Here is a 13675-nt window from a genome sequence, read left to right as displayed (position 1 = left end):
GGGAGGCGGCGCCTGCCCCACGTAGTGTGATATTTTCACAGCCCGCTGGCCGCTGCCAAAGGGGTTGGGGGGAGGAAGAGACAAAAAGTAGTTTCCCCCCACCCCCGCGCCTCCTCCTTTCTCTCGCTAATCCCGCCTCCTCCCCAGAGTTAGGAAGACTCGACGCTGGGCTCGTCGCTAGGCTTTTTCTTTCTCTCTCTCTCTCTCTCTTTTTTAATACCCAGAAGAGGAAAAAAAGGACCCTGGGATCTGGTTTTCGCCCGCCGCTCCCGTGCTTGGGTCACTGTGTGTGGGTTTGAAAGCCAAGAGGCGAGGAACAAAATCCACCGGCTCCATCCTCCGCCGTGGGGTGCTTTTTAATTTAGCATTTTTCCTCGGGTTTTAAAACAACCCCCTCTTCACAATGAACAAACTGTACATCGGGAACCTCAGCGACCACGCCGGCCCCGCGGACCTGGAAAGTGTCTTCAAGGACGCTAAGATCCCGGTGGCCGGCCCCTTCCTGGTGAAGACGGGCTACGCGTTCGTGGACTGCCCGGACGAGGGCTGGGCCCTCAAGGCCATCGAGGCGCTTTCAGGTGGGGCCCGCGCGCGTGGTCCGGGCGTCCCGGGTCTCCGCAGCTGCCATCCGGGACCCCGCTCGCGGGGTGGGCGGGGGTGGGGAGGGGGACGCGCTGTCAGTCGCGGGGCGCGGCGCGTGCTGCAGGCCGAGCCAGGCGGGCCTTGGGGCCCAGCGTGGACGCCCGCCGGGCCCTCTGTCTGTTTGCTGTCCCCCCCCACCCCCAGCCGTAGCGAACAGAAAGTGGCCTGAGCCTCGCGCCCGAGGGAGGCCGCGTCCAGGCGGCCCCGCTCCACCCCGCCGCGTCCACCTCCCGGGGTCGTTAGAGCGAAAGGGGCAGGTGGGCGGCGGCGGCGGCCGGCTGTTGCCGGAACGGCAGCCCTGCCACGCGCGGCGCCGCAGTCCCGGCCCGTGCGCGCAGCCGCGGCCCGGGTGTCTGGGTGCGCTCTCTGCCTGGATGCCCGAGGGGAGAGCAGCTGTCTGTGCCTTTTGGTTTCCACCGTTCCCAGCTGGGCTTGAGGCCGGCGCCTTGATGGGTCAGCGCTCGTGGACCAGCACCCCGGCCACCCAATCCCCTCCTGGCACCCTGGCTCTTTAATCCCGCCGCCTAGTGCTCCAGGCCAACCTGGACGTGGACCAGAAAGAAGGAAGGCCGCGCGCCCCCATGGCAGGCTGTTTGTTGGGAGTGTACCTCTTGCAGACCTTGGGGTGCTGGGTGGCCCTTGGAGGGGGTCAGGAGGCGGAAATTGCAGCCCAAGTGGTGAGCCTGACTATTGCTCTCCCTCCCCAGCTTTCTGCAAGTTAAAAAGCCACACCCACCCGAAGGGTCAGCTCTGCACCCTCGCCTTGCCCTGCTCCTCCCCTGTCCTTGAGTCGGGTGGGAATCTTGGGACCCTGCAGGCTGTGTTTTCTTTTAAAGACTAGATTTCAAGGTGGGGAGAGCCGCTGAATCTAGCTAGTGGTCTTGCCTCTTGTGTGTCCGCAGGTAAAATGGAACTACATGGGAAACCGATGGAAGTTGAGCACTCGGTCCCTAAACGGCAGAGGTGAGCGGATTTACCCTTTTCTGGCCGCTTTTTAGGGAGGAAGCACTGAGCACAGATCAAAATTGGGACCTTTGGCTTACACGCTGAGGCCACGGTTCAGCTTGCTCTTTTTATGCTTGCGTTTAAGTTTATGACAGGTGTGTGTGTGTGTGTGTGTGCGCGCGCGCGCGCGCGCTCGCTAGTTGATAATTCTGGGCTCGTCTGCAGCCCTTGTTTTTGGGTTATTGTTGATGTTATAAAAGCCTGTCAAGGAAGCTCTCGCAGCTACATGTTCTGGCAGAGAATGTTTAGTCCCTTCAACTGGTAACCCGAGTTTCAAAAGCCAATAGTCTTTGGGAACCTACGGGATTTAGAAGGCAGGTCCAGGACAGATGTGGAGAAGCTGGTCCTCTGTGGTGGGCGCTTCTAAGAGAGGAGGAACACAGTTGCCTTTGCCCTGGTTCACTGGCCAGCCAGCAGCCATTGGAACACAGTGAATGCTGGGGTCCTGGGGCCTCTTAAATACTCCAAAGTTGTGGTTTTTTTTTTTTTTCCCCAAACAGTGCCTTTGTTCCGGCTCCTCCTGCCCCTTCCTGTATTTTGCTTACAAATAATCACCAAGAGACGGTGAATGCTGGGGGAATCTGTGCTACTTCAGTGAGATTTCTTTTCTCTGAGAGCATCTGTAGCTGTCACTTTACAAAATATTTGCAGGCTATTTTAGCTACTGTAGCTTTTTGGAAAAATGGCTCCCCCCCACCCCCTGTAACTCTTTACTGGAAAGACTGAGGTTAGCCTGCTGGGCTTTGCAAGGTGGGGCTAGGGGTTCTGGCTTGCTTTTCAATCTCCCCCAATCCACCCCACCCCCTTTCCTAACCTGGAGCAAACAATAAGCTTGAAGTTAATTCAAACCAGGGCTGTGTGTATCTGGTTAAGTATTTCTGAGAGTGTGCTCTGGGGGACAAGAGGGATTTGCCCTGCAGAGACAGAGAGGCAAGGAGAATGCTATGTGACTGTTTTGAATGAAGCTCTCTTCCACATGAATCATTTCACATTCCTGGTTTTTGGAGTAAACTGGTGTGGATACTTGCAGATTTCTTTCTAAGTACTTGTTTAATTTCTCCTAAGTTAATTGGAAAGATATTTGTGTAACCTGATTTAGGTCCATTTTGATAAGGGTCAAGTTATTACATATAGTAGAATGTAGTCTTTTTTTTTTTTTTAAATCTTCTAAAGTAGATGTGGATAAAAAGTATCAAATTGATCTTGGCTTCATAGGAATTTAAACAATTGAGGGACAGCTCATTTGCCCTTAAGAAGTTTAGAGACCTAGCCTGTGAACCAGCCATTTTGGAAAAATGAAACTTATTGTACACATGCTAGTTGGTTTCATGTTTATCCAGTGCATCTTAGTGTTCTTCGATCCGGTCCCCTTCTCACTCCCCACCCCACATCATTTCAGGGCTTCGTTTATGCAGGTAAACACTCTACGACTTGAGCCACATCCCCAGCTCTTGGTTTTTAAATAAGCTGTAGAATTAAAAGTAAACAATATAACAAAACAAAAAGCTGGTGTTGTACCTTATTAGTAGAATGATTGCTTAGCATGCCAGAGGCCTTCGACTCCAGAATCCTGGAGCAGGGCAAATGATTATAATTAACAAAGGAACTGTTCGGAATTTAAAACATTAAATGTCGTCTTAAATTGAAAAACATTAGATGAATTTTTCAGCTATAGCTATTGTGTTGACCTCTATTTGCTGTATCATCTGCTTTTTATTTTTGGAGTTAGTGTCTCCCCATGTGTGGAGAATTAATTTAGGAACTCTAGTAACAACTGCTAGTCTTACTCCTAAAGCTTTGCTTAGCCTGAAAAATTATTTTGCACTGTTTGAATCACAGGGTTCCTCTTTTGGAAAGCTAGGAGACAGTAACAAGTGGGGGCAAATGTTTACTGGAAGCTTCTTCGATTTATTAATAACAACAGAAGCTTTTCCTGTTCTCTCCCCCCCCCCCCATACCCACCCCACTACCAAAATGTTTAGGATTTTAAATTCGGTATTACTTGCCCAGTGAAGTAAACCTTACAGGTAGAGTGAAGTAAACTGACTGAGTACCTTTTTTTCTGACTTGGGAGCAATTGAGTGCTGGAAATCCTTTAATGAAGTGTTTTTGCATAGAGACTTCTTTATCTCTGGGAAATTTACTGTTCATCTACATTACAGTTTAGTTTTAACTGAACCTTGAAGCTGTGCAATTTTCCTTATCTGGACTCTTCCATCATCTCACCGGCCCAGAAGTGACCTGGCACCTACATGCTCACTCACATACCTATGGCAAGGTGTGGATTACTTTGATAGTGACTTGATTACACAGCAAGGTCAGGTCGATTGATTGCCAAGGTAGTCTGCTGAACTTTGGGATGGAGTTTGTTATGCTTTGCAGTCATTTTCCACCATCATGTGGGCATCTGAGGCAGGCACGACTACTTGTAGGGCAGCGACCTTTATACCTGTTTGCAAGGCATGTTGGGAGCTGGGTGCTGGGTGCTGGGTGCTGGGGAGTTCTCCTTGCAGCACTCTGAGAGGGATGAATGGGAGCACACAGAAGTGATTGGATACTTTGCAGGCTAGCTGCAAGCCGAGCTGGGCGGACTGTTCAGGAAGGGGTATTGTTGAGTTTGGTTCAAACCAAGCTTAGTTCCCCATTACTGAAGTCTCAAGGGAATGTGGAAGGAATGTGGCTTTTCTGCATTCAGATGCCCCTCTGTTGTAGATTATAGCAGAGTGCACAGGGCCTGAGGATCCCTGTTTGCAGAAAAGAAGCATGCTTTGGACTCTGAGATGGTGTTACACCCTCAGTTCCAAATTCAAAAACTAACAGCATGGGAAGGTGTAATAGCTTCCCGGGGCAGGCCTTATTTTCTTTTTTTCCCCTCTTGGATTTAAGGTGAGTAAGGAAACAGCTTTGCCTAGGAAGGGTTGTTCGGGAGAGCCAGTGGTGACCGTAGGGCTCCTGGACTCTGCAGTTTGCTTATCTACAAGGTACCACTGCCCTGTTTTCAGTACGCTGTGAGCTGTTGGGCACAAGAGACAGAATTGCAAAGTTGCTGACACTGCAGAACTGAGATATGGTGGTTTTAGCTGAATTTCCATGACTTTCAGATTCTTTTCTCCAGTTTTCAGTTTTTCACAGCCCATCATATTTGATCAGACTTGTGATTTATTTAGCTCTTAACCTTGGTTATAAATATTTGAGTAAAGGAGAGAAATTGTAAGATGTTATAGTTAATGTGTACCAAGAAAGATCCTTAAATAGTTTGTGGTACTAACACTCAAATACTTCATATTCTTAATAAGAAGATACAGGGAACAACTTACTTTGATACTAGAATCTTGTGCTTACAGTATCAGTTAGGTAGAGGTTACTGGGAGTTTAATTTCATCTCACTGTAAGTGGCTATTTAAAAACTAGTGTGTTAAGCTGGGCCGTGGTGGCACACGCCTTTAATCCCAGCACTTGGGAGGCAGAGGCAGGTGGATTTCTGAGTTTGAGTTCAGCTTGGTCTACAGAGTGAGTTCCAGGACAGCCAGGGCTACACAGAGAAACCCTGTCTCGGGCGGGGGGTGGGGGGTGGGGGGAACCCTAGTGGCTGTTAAGTGTAGAATAGGAGGCTGCACTGTGTCCATTAGTCCAGGACATTGTAACTGCTAACTGTGGGGCCAGCTTCGAAGTCAGTTTAAGCAAACGCTGTTTTCAGTATTGAACATTTAAACAAGCTATTCCTTAGTGGTGTAGGACAATTACTTTTGAATTGTGGCTTAATGTTAGGGAACTTGGCTGGAAAGAATTTTAAGCAGAGTTATCTTTTCAGTGTGTAATGTAAGCTCCGCAGTATGTGACTAAGTGGTTGTGGCTAGAGGGATTTTTCTTTTTCTTTTTTTCATTTCCTACTTGCTCAATACAGTTAGAGCTTGTGAGAATTCTTATATTGGTCTTCATAGAATTTTTTAGGAAGCAAATGGATGTTGCTAAGTAGCTTCAACCATGTTTTGTTCACAGTTGCCCTGAGAAAGATGCTACTGAAATATCACATGTATCTGGAGCCAGTGGGAGTGGGGCCTGTCCCCTGATCCTGGCCCTTGCTTTTTACCTGTGTGGCTGCTGAGATTCTGTTCAGGACCAGACGCCTTTTGTGACAAACTCTAAGGGGCATCATTTGTTCCGAGGATTTTGGCCACCTTCCTGGAAGCAAATAGGTTCTCAGATAGGCTTCAGATTTAAAAATATCTTTTGGAATTACAGAGATCCAATGTTTTCCTCTGTGGAGCTTCACTTGAAAATTTCTGTAACACAGTAGTTACGTAGCTTTCCCCGCCTTTTTCCTGTGTACAACTTTCAGGCAGTCGGTGAATGGAAAATTATCTTTGCCATGCTTTGAAGCCCTTTGTGAGCCCTGCCGCTGTGTTGTGTTGTCATAGGACTGGGGTCTTGAATTAAAGTGAGGCTGTTGAACCACCTCCATTTTGGTGAGAGACTCTCTGGCAGTTGCCCTTAGCAGCACTCAGGCAGCAGCTTTCCTAGCAGTAGCTACTTTTTGAAAGGTATGAATGGTCTGCTCGCTCACTCTGACAGTTGATGTGGCCTGGGAGGAAGGCGAAGCAGAGGGATGGTTTGGCTGTGCTATTCTTAGCTCTGTTTCCTCTATCAACTGTTGCCTCTGATTCAAGCTTACAGAGTCACAGACAGGAGGTGGCACTGTGGTAGCAGTGACCAAAGGATTGGCATTCTTAGTTAGGATTTCTGCCCCATATGTCCGATGTTAACAAACTGGCTTGTACTGCCAGGGTTTTGCTCGAAGGCTGATGGTAAGCATACTTTTCAGTGCTCTATTAAAATGGAAGGTGTAATTTATCATGACCTGAAGTTCTATCTGGTAAGTGCTTAGCATTTGTGAATAAATAGTATCAAATATTAACATGGTATGTGAACTTTATTGTCTGAAGCTGGGGACTCATACCAGTTGTACATGTTTTAGAGAATTATCCTGAGACCATTTAACTTGATTAGGAAGTAGTTTGAACTTACTAAGAAAACCATAGTAGAGCTATAAGAGGAAATGACCAAGTGTAGTGTTTTTCTTTTTCTTTTTGAATGATAGATCTTGCTATATAACCCAGGCTCTCTGCAGATTCTTAATTCTCCTGCCTTGGACTCCTGGTCGTCACGTTCACTGGTGTGTATTACCATGTACCAGATTCCAAGTTCTTCAAATATCTGGTTTTATTGTCACTTAATACTTGTCTAGGGAGTAGAGTCTGTTGTTGTCATAGTATTGCATTTATCTATTCTGCCCAGAAAACTATGGCAAAACTTACTGGTTTAAATAAGTTTTTATCTGGTGACAGGGTCTCTTGTTTCTCAGGCTGGGCCTCAAACTTGCTTCATAGCAGAGAATGCTCCTGAAGTTCTGATCCTCCAGCCTCTACTTCCTGAATGCTGGTTACAGACATCTGTCACCATGTTTATGTGCTGGGGGCTGAACTCAAGGCTTTGTACATGCTAGGCAAGCACCCCACTAATGGAGTTACATCCTCAACCTTTTTTAGTTTATTTCTTTTAAGACATGGTCTAACTATGTAACATAGACTGACTTGGAGAGCCTTCTGCTTCAGCCTCCTGAGGTCTGTGTTTATAGGTATGTGCTCTTACACTTGAAATAGCTTGCTCTTTCTATGTCTTCCCTACCCCCCAACCCCCCCACTTTCTTATCATCAATACACAGGGTTTCTCTGTGTAGCCCTGGCTGTCCTGGAATTCTGTAGACCAGGCTGGCCTCAAAGCTCAGCGAGCCACCTGCCTCTGTCTTCCAAGTGCTCGGATTAAAGACATGCACCACCACCAGCTTGGCTCTTTCTGTGTTTCTATGAGTCTGTTAGGTGGTTGGTTCTGTCCCACATCATTTCATTTTGAGTGGTTTACTAAAGGTGGAATAAAGAGTCCTAGAGGAGTCTCCCTCATAACTAGCTCTTTGGTACTTAACCTTGTAAAATCTTGGTGGTGTCTAATCATTCAATTAGTAGCCAAGAAAGATCCTCCCCTCCACCTCACTTCTCTGAGATTGACACATTGCTATCTCTGTCTTATTCCATTAATTAAGGAAATTCATCAGGCTGGACTTAGATGCAAGGTAAGGAAATAGTCTCTGTCTGCAGATGGTAGAGTCATGTACATGGTCATCAAGGGAGGAGTTGGTTGGTGGTGGCCATCTTTACATTATTACACAGGTGCTGGGGATTACAGTCAGAGTAGGAAGTGTCTACCACAGCATTATATCCTAGGCCTTTATTTTTCGGGATAGGTTTTTCCCACATAGCCCAAGCCTGGCTTTGGGATTGCCATGTAGCCCAGAATTATCTTTAGTCTTACATATACTTGGGGAATTCTTTGACATTAATTGCTATTTCTGCTAAAGGCTTCAAATGCTTGAATAAAATATCAGAAAATTGGACCAAAGGTGTATCCTAGTGGTAGAGTGTTTATCTACCATATACAAGTCCAGGGTCCAATTTTCAGTACTGAAAACATTGTAAAATTGTTTTTATCAATAGAAGTGGAGAGAAGTGTTTGTATTAGCCAAAGCTCTGTACGTTTCTAAGAAGCAGTCACAATAACTGCTGATGAGTTAGATCACAATGCTGAGAGTCAAGGATGACGAGAGCAGTAGCGTGAAGATGGTGCCATTCACCAGAGGACCATTATTGGAGAAGGGACAGACTCTGGGTGGCAGGAGCTTTACTTTTGGCATATTTCTAGTAGACATATGAAAGAAATGGAGAAGGCATTTGTATCCTTCAGTTTGGAGCTCAAAGGAAGGAGGAAGGTGGAGACTGACCATATGTGCTTGAAACCATCAAATTGTTCGAGATCATCAAGGGCCTGAGCCTGAAGGTCTGGTCGAGGAGAGAGGAGTGGCCATCGAGACAGGGTGAACACCATGTCTGGGATGAGAACTCACTTGGTGCCATACAAAGAAACTCACCAACAAAGTGAAAGTAACTTGTCAAGGCAAGTTCTTTTTGTAAAAAGGATTCGCCAGAGGGGCTGGAGAGATGGACCAGTGTTTTAGAGCCCTGGCTCTCCTCCCAGAGGATTGGGACTCCGTTCCCATCATCTATATGGCAGCTCCGTATATGGTAGCTCCAGCCCCAGCAGTTCCGATGCTTCCTTCTGACCTCTACAGGCACCACGTGCCCATGTGGTGCACTCACATATATACAGGTAAAAAGACTCATACACAGAAAATAAGATGAGTAAATCTCTAATAGCCTTTGTGTCTTATCCCTAACTGTGGATGAGATGTGGTGACTGTGTCTCACATCTCGATGGGAGTCTGGCCTCACAGTCTGATGCGATTGGCTGTTCAGAGGTAGGAGAAAGGAGGAGTAGGAGTCCTTTTTGGGTTCACTGCCTTAAGAGAGGCAAAACCACTCTTCACAGTGCTCAGATAGAGAGAGTGTCTTGAGGAAAAGGGTTGGCTCCTGCTCAGGAGCTCCATGCTGTAGATGGATATGTGAGGTGAGGTATGTTAAATCTCAGTTTTTGGTGCAGAGAGGATGGCCCAACACTTAAGAACCTGGGACTCACATGGTGGCTCACGGTGGTCATCTGTCACTCTGATTCTAACCCTGTTCTGACCTGTAGGAACCAGTCACCTACGTGATGCATAGACACATGTAGGCAAAACACTAAACACATAAACAGAAAACAGGAGTTTAAACAATCTACCTCCCTTTGCCTCCAGAGTGCTGGGATTAAACACCTAGTTAACCAAAATAAATAAATCCTAAAGAGAAATAAGCAACTAACTCGGTCTTCTGGTTCTGATGCTGTAAGAGAATAGATGTATGATATTTCAATGACCTGGAATGTAACATCTCTTCCAGATTTCACTTATTAGGCTCTTGGGTTGTCTTCTTAATTTCTAGAAACAATCATAAGTTTTTTATTTCCAGTTTGATAGAGCTTGAAGGTTCCCCTAACTTTAGCAAACCATCTTGTTTAACAGACGAAACCTGATTGTGACATTTCACCGTGCCTGGTGGGTTTCACTATTTCTGGTGATAGTGAGCTCAGTTTCTTAAACAAATCATACTGCTTTTTACTAACATACATTTGGGGAATCTTCCAGAGCTATCTTAGGAAAAGAATGAGGTGAAGTTTAGATCTTCTATAGAACATAATGACTTGACAAACAGAGGTTGAAAGTGGTGGTCAAGTCATTATGGATAGCATAGGCTAGTTTTAGTTAGTTTACTTGAGTCTTACTCTGTAGCTCAGGCTGGCCTCAAACTCTAAATTTTGTAGTCACAGCCTCCCATACTGTTGGGGTTACTGGCATACATCACCACATCTAGCTCTTTTAAAGCCCTTTAATCACTTGGTTGCTTAGGATTCTGGGAAAAGTTAAGTATAGTTTTCATTTTACTCATAAAACTTGTGCTACAAGAAATATGATCTTTTGAAACTGCCTAAATTCTTCCTTAATTTTGAAAATCTCATCCTAGATGAGAGCAGGCCCCTGAGTCGTAAGTTCTACCTCTGATGGCCACCTTAGCTGCAGGAGTGAAGTGCTTTCTCAGCTCAGCTGGGACACTTGGCTTCCTGTCAAGACTTGTGTTTGTCTGTTTAAGTTCTTTGATGAGTATCAGTAAAATGCTGTTTGGGGCTGAAAAGCTGGCTCAGCAGTTAAGAACAGGTTAAAAGTAGGTGTTGCTCTTCCAAAGGACCAGAGTTCAAGTCTCAACACCAATTCATAACCACCTGTAACTCCAGTTCCAGGTGATCTTACTCCTGCCTCCATAGGCACCTCCACTATGACTTATACAACACAATACATACACACAATTAAAATTAAAATCTTTCTTTAAAAAGTGCTACTTTCAGGCTGGAGAGATGGCTCAGTGGTTAAGAGCACTGTCTGTACTTCAAGAGGTCCTGAGTTCAATTCCCAGCAACCACATGGTGGCTCACAACCATCTGTAATGGGATCTGATGCCCTCCTCTGGTGTAGTCAGTGACAGTGTACTCACATGCATAAAATAAATAAATCTTTTTTAAAAATGTACTTTCTCAAAATATTAGACACCCACTGTTTTCCGGAAGGAAAATTAAACAGGCAAACTGTAAATTCTTCTGTGGTATTGCTTCACTGAAGGATTCTTCACAGAGCCCATAGGAGAGGAGACGGGCCCGCAGCACTGCATCATGGAGCCCACTGCTGTCCCCCTCGCACTGCCTAGCCTGACTTCACTCCTCATTAAGTTGTGCAAATGCTCAAGTGTATTACATGGCAGCCCCATCATGTTTGTCAGGGCAGAGACTTGTTTCTTGCCGTTTCTGAAGCTTGGAAGTCTTTGAAGAATTGGCTTACTACTGTCTTTCTTTAATAAAGACAGGGCAAGATAGTTGAGTATCACAGTTTATTACAGAGTGAAAACATTCAGCGGTCCTAGTTTTGTTTTGTTTTTGGTGACAGAGTCTCAGGAGCCAAGGCTGGCTTGAAAGCTTGGCACTCCTATATCCACCCAACCCACACACCCCACCTCCCACCCCGACCCCCATGCTGAGTGCTACACACCCAGCTCAGACATCAGTTGTAAGAAAGAAATCAAAGCTGATTTAGTGGTGCATGCCTTCCCCCCGCCACCCCCAACCTTTTTTTTCCGAGACAGGTTTTCTCTGTATAGCCCTGGCTGTCCTGGAGCTCACTCTGTAGACCAGGCTGGCCTCGAATTCAGAAATCCGCCTGCCTCTGCCTCCCAGGTGCTGGGATTAAAGGTGTGCGCCACTACTTCCTGGCTGGTGCATGCCTTTAATTTCAGCAGAGGAAGGTGGACCCCTGAGTTCTAGGACAGCCTGGGCTACACAGAGAAACCCTTTCTCCCAAAACCACCACCACCAAAACCAAGACCTTTGTCTTTGACATATTCTTTAGCAGCTTCTTCTTACTATGAATGAGTTTCAGGGTGGGATAGGGGTGCTGGCGGCTGAAAGACTTGAGAGTATGGTAGAGGCTAGAGAGAGAGAGAGAGAGAGAGAGAGAGAGATGGCTCAGCTTTCTCCCTAGAGTGAATGTTACTCTGGGAATACATTCTTAGGTTATTAAACGGTTCCTTTTTGTCCTGAGTTGTTTGGTAGACCCCTTCCTTGCTGAGTGAGGGAAGTCTCTTTAGTTCATGTTATCTTTGAGGGTTAGGAGACGTGCAGGGGAGTCTTTACCTTGTGTGTCCTTGGAGAACTGAAGAGCCTACATCCTAAAGGATATGGGGATCTGAGATCTTTGCTCTGAGTTCAAATCATAATTCCCAGTAATAAAAGACATGGATGTTTCCTTCCTCTTTCCTTTTTTCTTTCATAAAGTTTTTTTTTTTTTTAAATGTGTGTGAATGCTTTGCTTGCATAGATGTTGTGTCTTGTGCTCTTGGAAGTCAGAAAAGTGCATTGGACTTCCTGAAGCTGGAGTTACAGCCAGTTGTGAAACTACTATGTGGGTGCTGGGAACTGAGCCCAGGTCTTCTGAAAGGGCAGCAAATGATCTTAACTATTGAGCCAACTCTCTAGCCTAGGCATGCTGGTGTTGAAAGATGAGGAGGTTAAGGTCTGAGAGGGTTTCTTCCATGGCTCTTGTAAGATCCTATGGGACTGTACCCATCATGACTGTTTTAAGTCTGAAAAATTTTATAACACAAATTCTTAGAACAAGTATTGTTATATCAAAAATATATATTTAGCTTGGTGTGGCAGTGTAGGCCTGAAACCCAGCACTTGGGAGCCAGAGGCATGCAAATTTCTGTGAGTTTGAGGCCAGCCTAGTGTAGAAAACATATTTCAGGCCAGTTAGTGAGGCCCATCTCAACAAAGCAAAGCAAAACCCCAAAACAAAACAACAAAAGTACAGATTTGTAAGTGCAGTGTGTGCAGTGGAGGGGTCATGGGTGGGGTGGGGTAGCTATAAAATTTCTATCATTGACAGAATTAATCACAGGCTGACAGTAAATAAAGCCTCTGGTGATGGTACGCAGGGTGGGTTGGGACCTGCTGTGGTGTGATGGTGAACCCTGTAATTCCTACACCCTGGAGGCTGGTGCAGGACAGACTGAGATTGTTGAGGACCTAGGTCACACAGTGAGATCCTGTCTCAAACAAAACACATACCAATACAAACAAAAACCAAACCTGTCCTTCAGGACAACCCTTCAGGACTACGTCACCGTCACCATAGAAGCACTGCCCCTTGTTACCAGAGATGATGTGCTCACTCTACATCACAAGTAGCTGAGAAGTGAAAACCAAAAAGTAAAAATAAGTAAAAAATAGGCCTTAAGCCCAGCATTCAGGAGGCAGACAGATTTCTGTTTGCATCCCATTTCATTCTCATTCTTTGTGTTTGTGTGTGAGAAAAATCCTATAAAATTAAGCTTGGTAAATTACCCCTCTTGTGTCTGGGGTTTGTGTTTTTTATAACTAGCATCCTGAAGTTTTTATCTTGCCTCAGAAACAAACAATAGCTTCCTATAGTAGGAGCACTTCCTATAGCCATGCTGTTCTACTCTGCTGACTGTCCTGGGTTGCCCCTTTGGTGAGCTGATTGACTTGCCAGCCACCTCAACTTACCTGACCAGATACCTGGGAAGTCAAAACCCAAAAAATAAAAATAAGTAAAGAATATGCGTTAAGCCCAGCATTCAGGAGGCAGGCAGATTTCGGTGATTTTGAGGCCAGCCTGGTCTACAAAGTGAGTTCCAGAACAGCCAGAGCTATACACAGAAACCTTGTCTCGAAACCATACCAAACCACTACTACCACCATCACCACCAACCGGAACAAAACACCCATCCTCAATCTAGGAAGTGACTGAGTTACCCCTAGAGATTTCCAAGTGCTTAATTTAATTAACTTAGTTTACTTTTGAGATGGGAGGTCTTGCTGTGTTGCCCCTGCTGACTTCAAGTTGTCAGGCTCCGGATTCAGAGCTCTGCCTCCTGAGTAGTCAGGCCCGGATTCAGAGCTCTGCCTCCTGAGTAGTCAG

The 13675-nt window shown here is 45.9% G+C and overlaps 1 protein-coding gene across 5 annotated transcripts in view; it reads left to right on the top strand.

The window, feature by feature from the left end:
• Igf2bp3 (insulin like growth factor 2 mRNA binding protein 3) overlaps positions 1-13675 on the top strand; it is a 135481-nt gene that overhangs the window by 654 nt on the left and 121152 nt on the right. For 2 of the 5 annotated variants that reach the window (XR_004121976.1, XM_031381814.1), the window contains exons 1-2: positions 7-578; positions 1545-1605. Coding sequence is in view for 4 of the 5 variants with exons in the window: in XM_031381814.1 (XP_031237674.1) it covers positions 404-578; positions 1545-1605 (236 nt within the window). In the remaining variant the exon portion in view is untranslated. Of the gene's footprint in view, positions 1-6; positions 579-664; positions 1320-1544; positions 1606-13675 lie in introns of those variants that run through there. The other 3 variants (XM_031381815.1, XM_031381816.1, XM_031381817.1) reach the window with 3 other exon arrangements.

This window comes from Mastomys coucha, unplaced genomic scaffold (genome assembly GCF_008632895.1).
Source record: "Mastomys coucha isolate ucsf_1 unplaced genomic scaffold, UCSF_Mcou_1 pScaffold20, whole genome shotgun sequence".
Classification (NCBI taxonomy): domain Eukaryota; kingdom Metazoa; phylum Chordata; class Mammalia; order Rodentia; family Muridae; genus Mastomys; species Mastomys coucha.
Note: the sequence above shows the minus strand (reverse complement) of the source record. Positions and strands in the feature narration are given on the sequence as shown.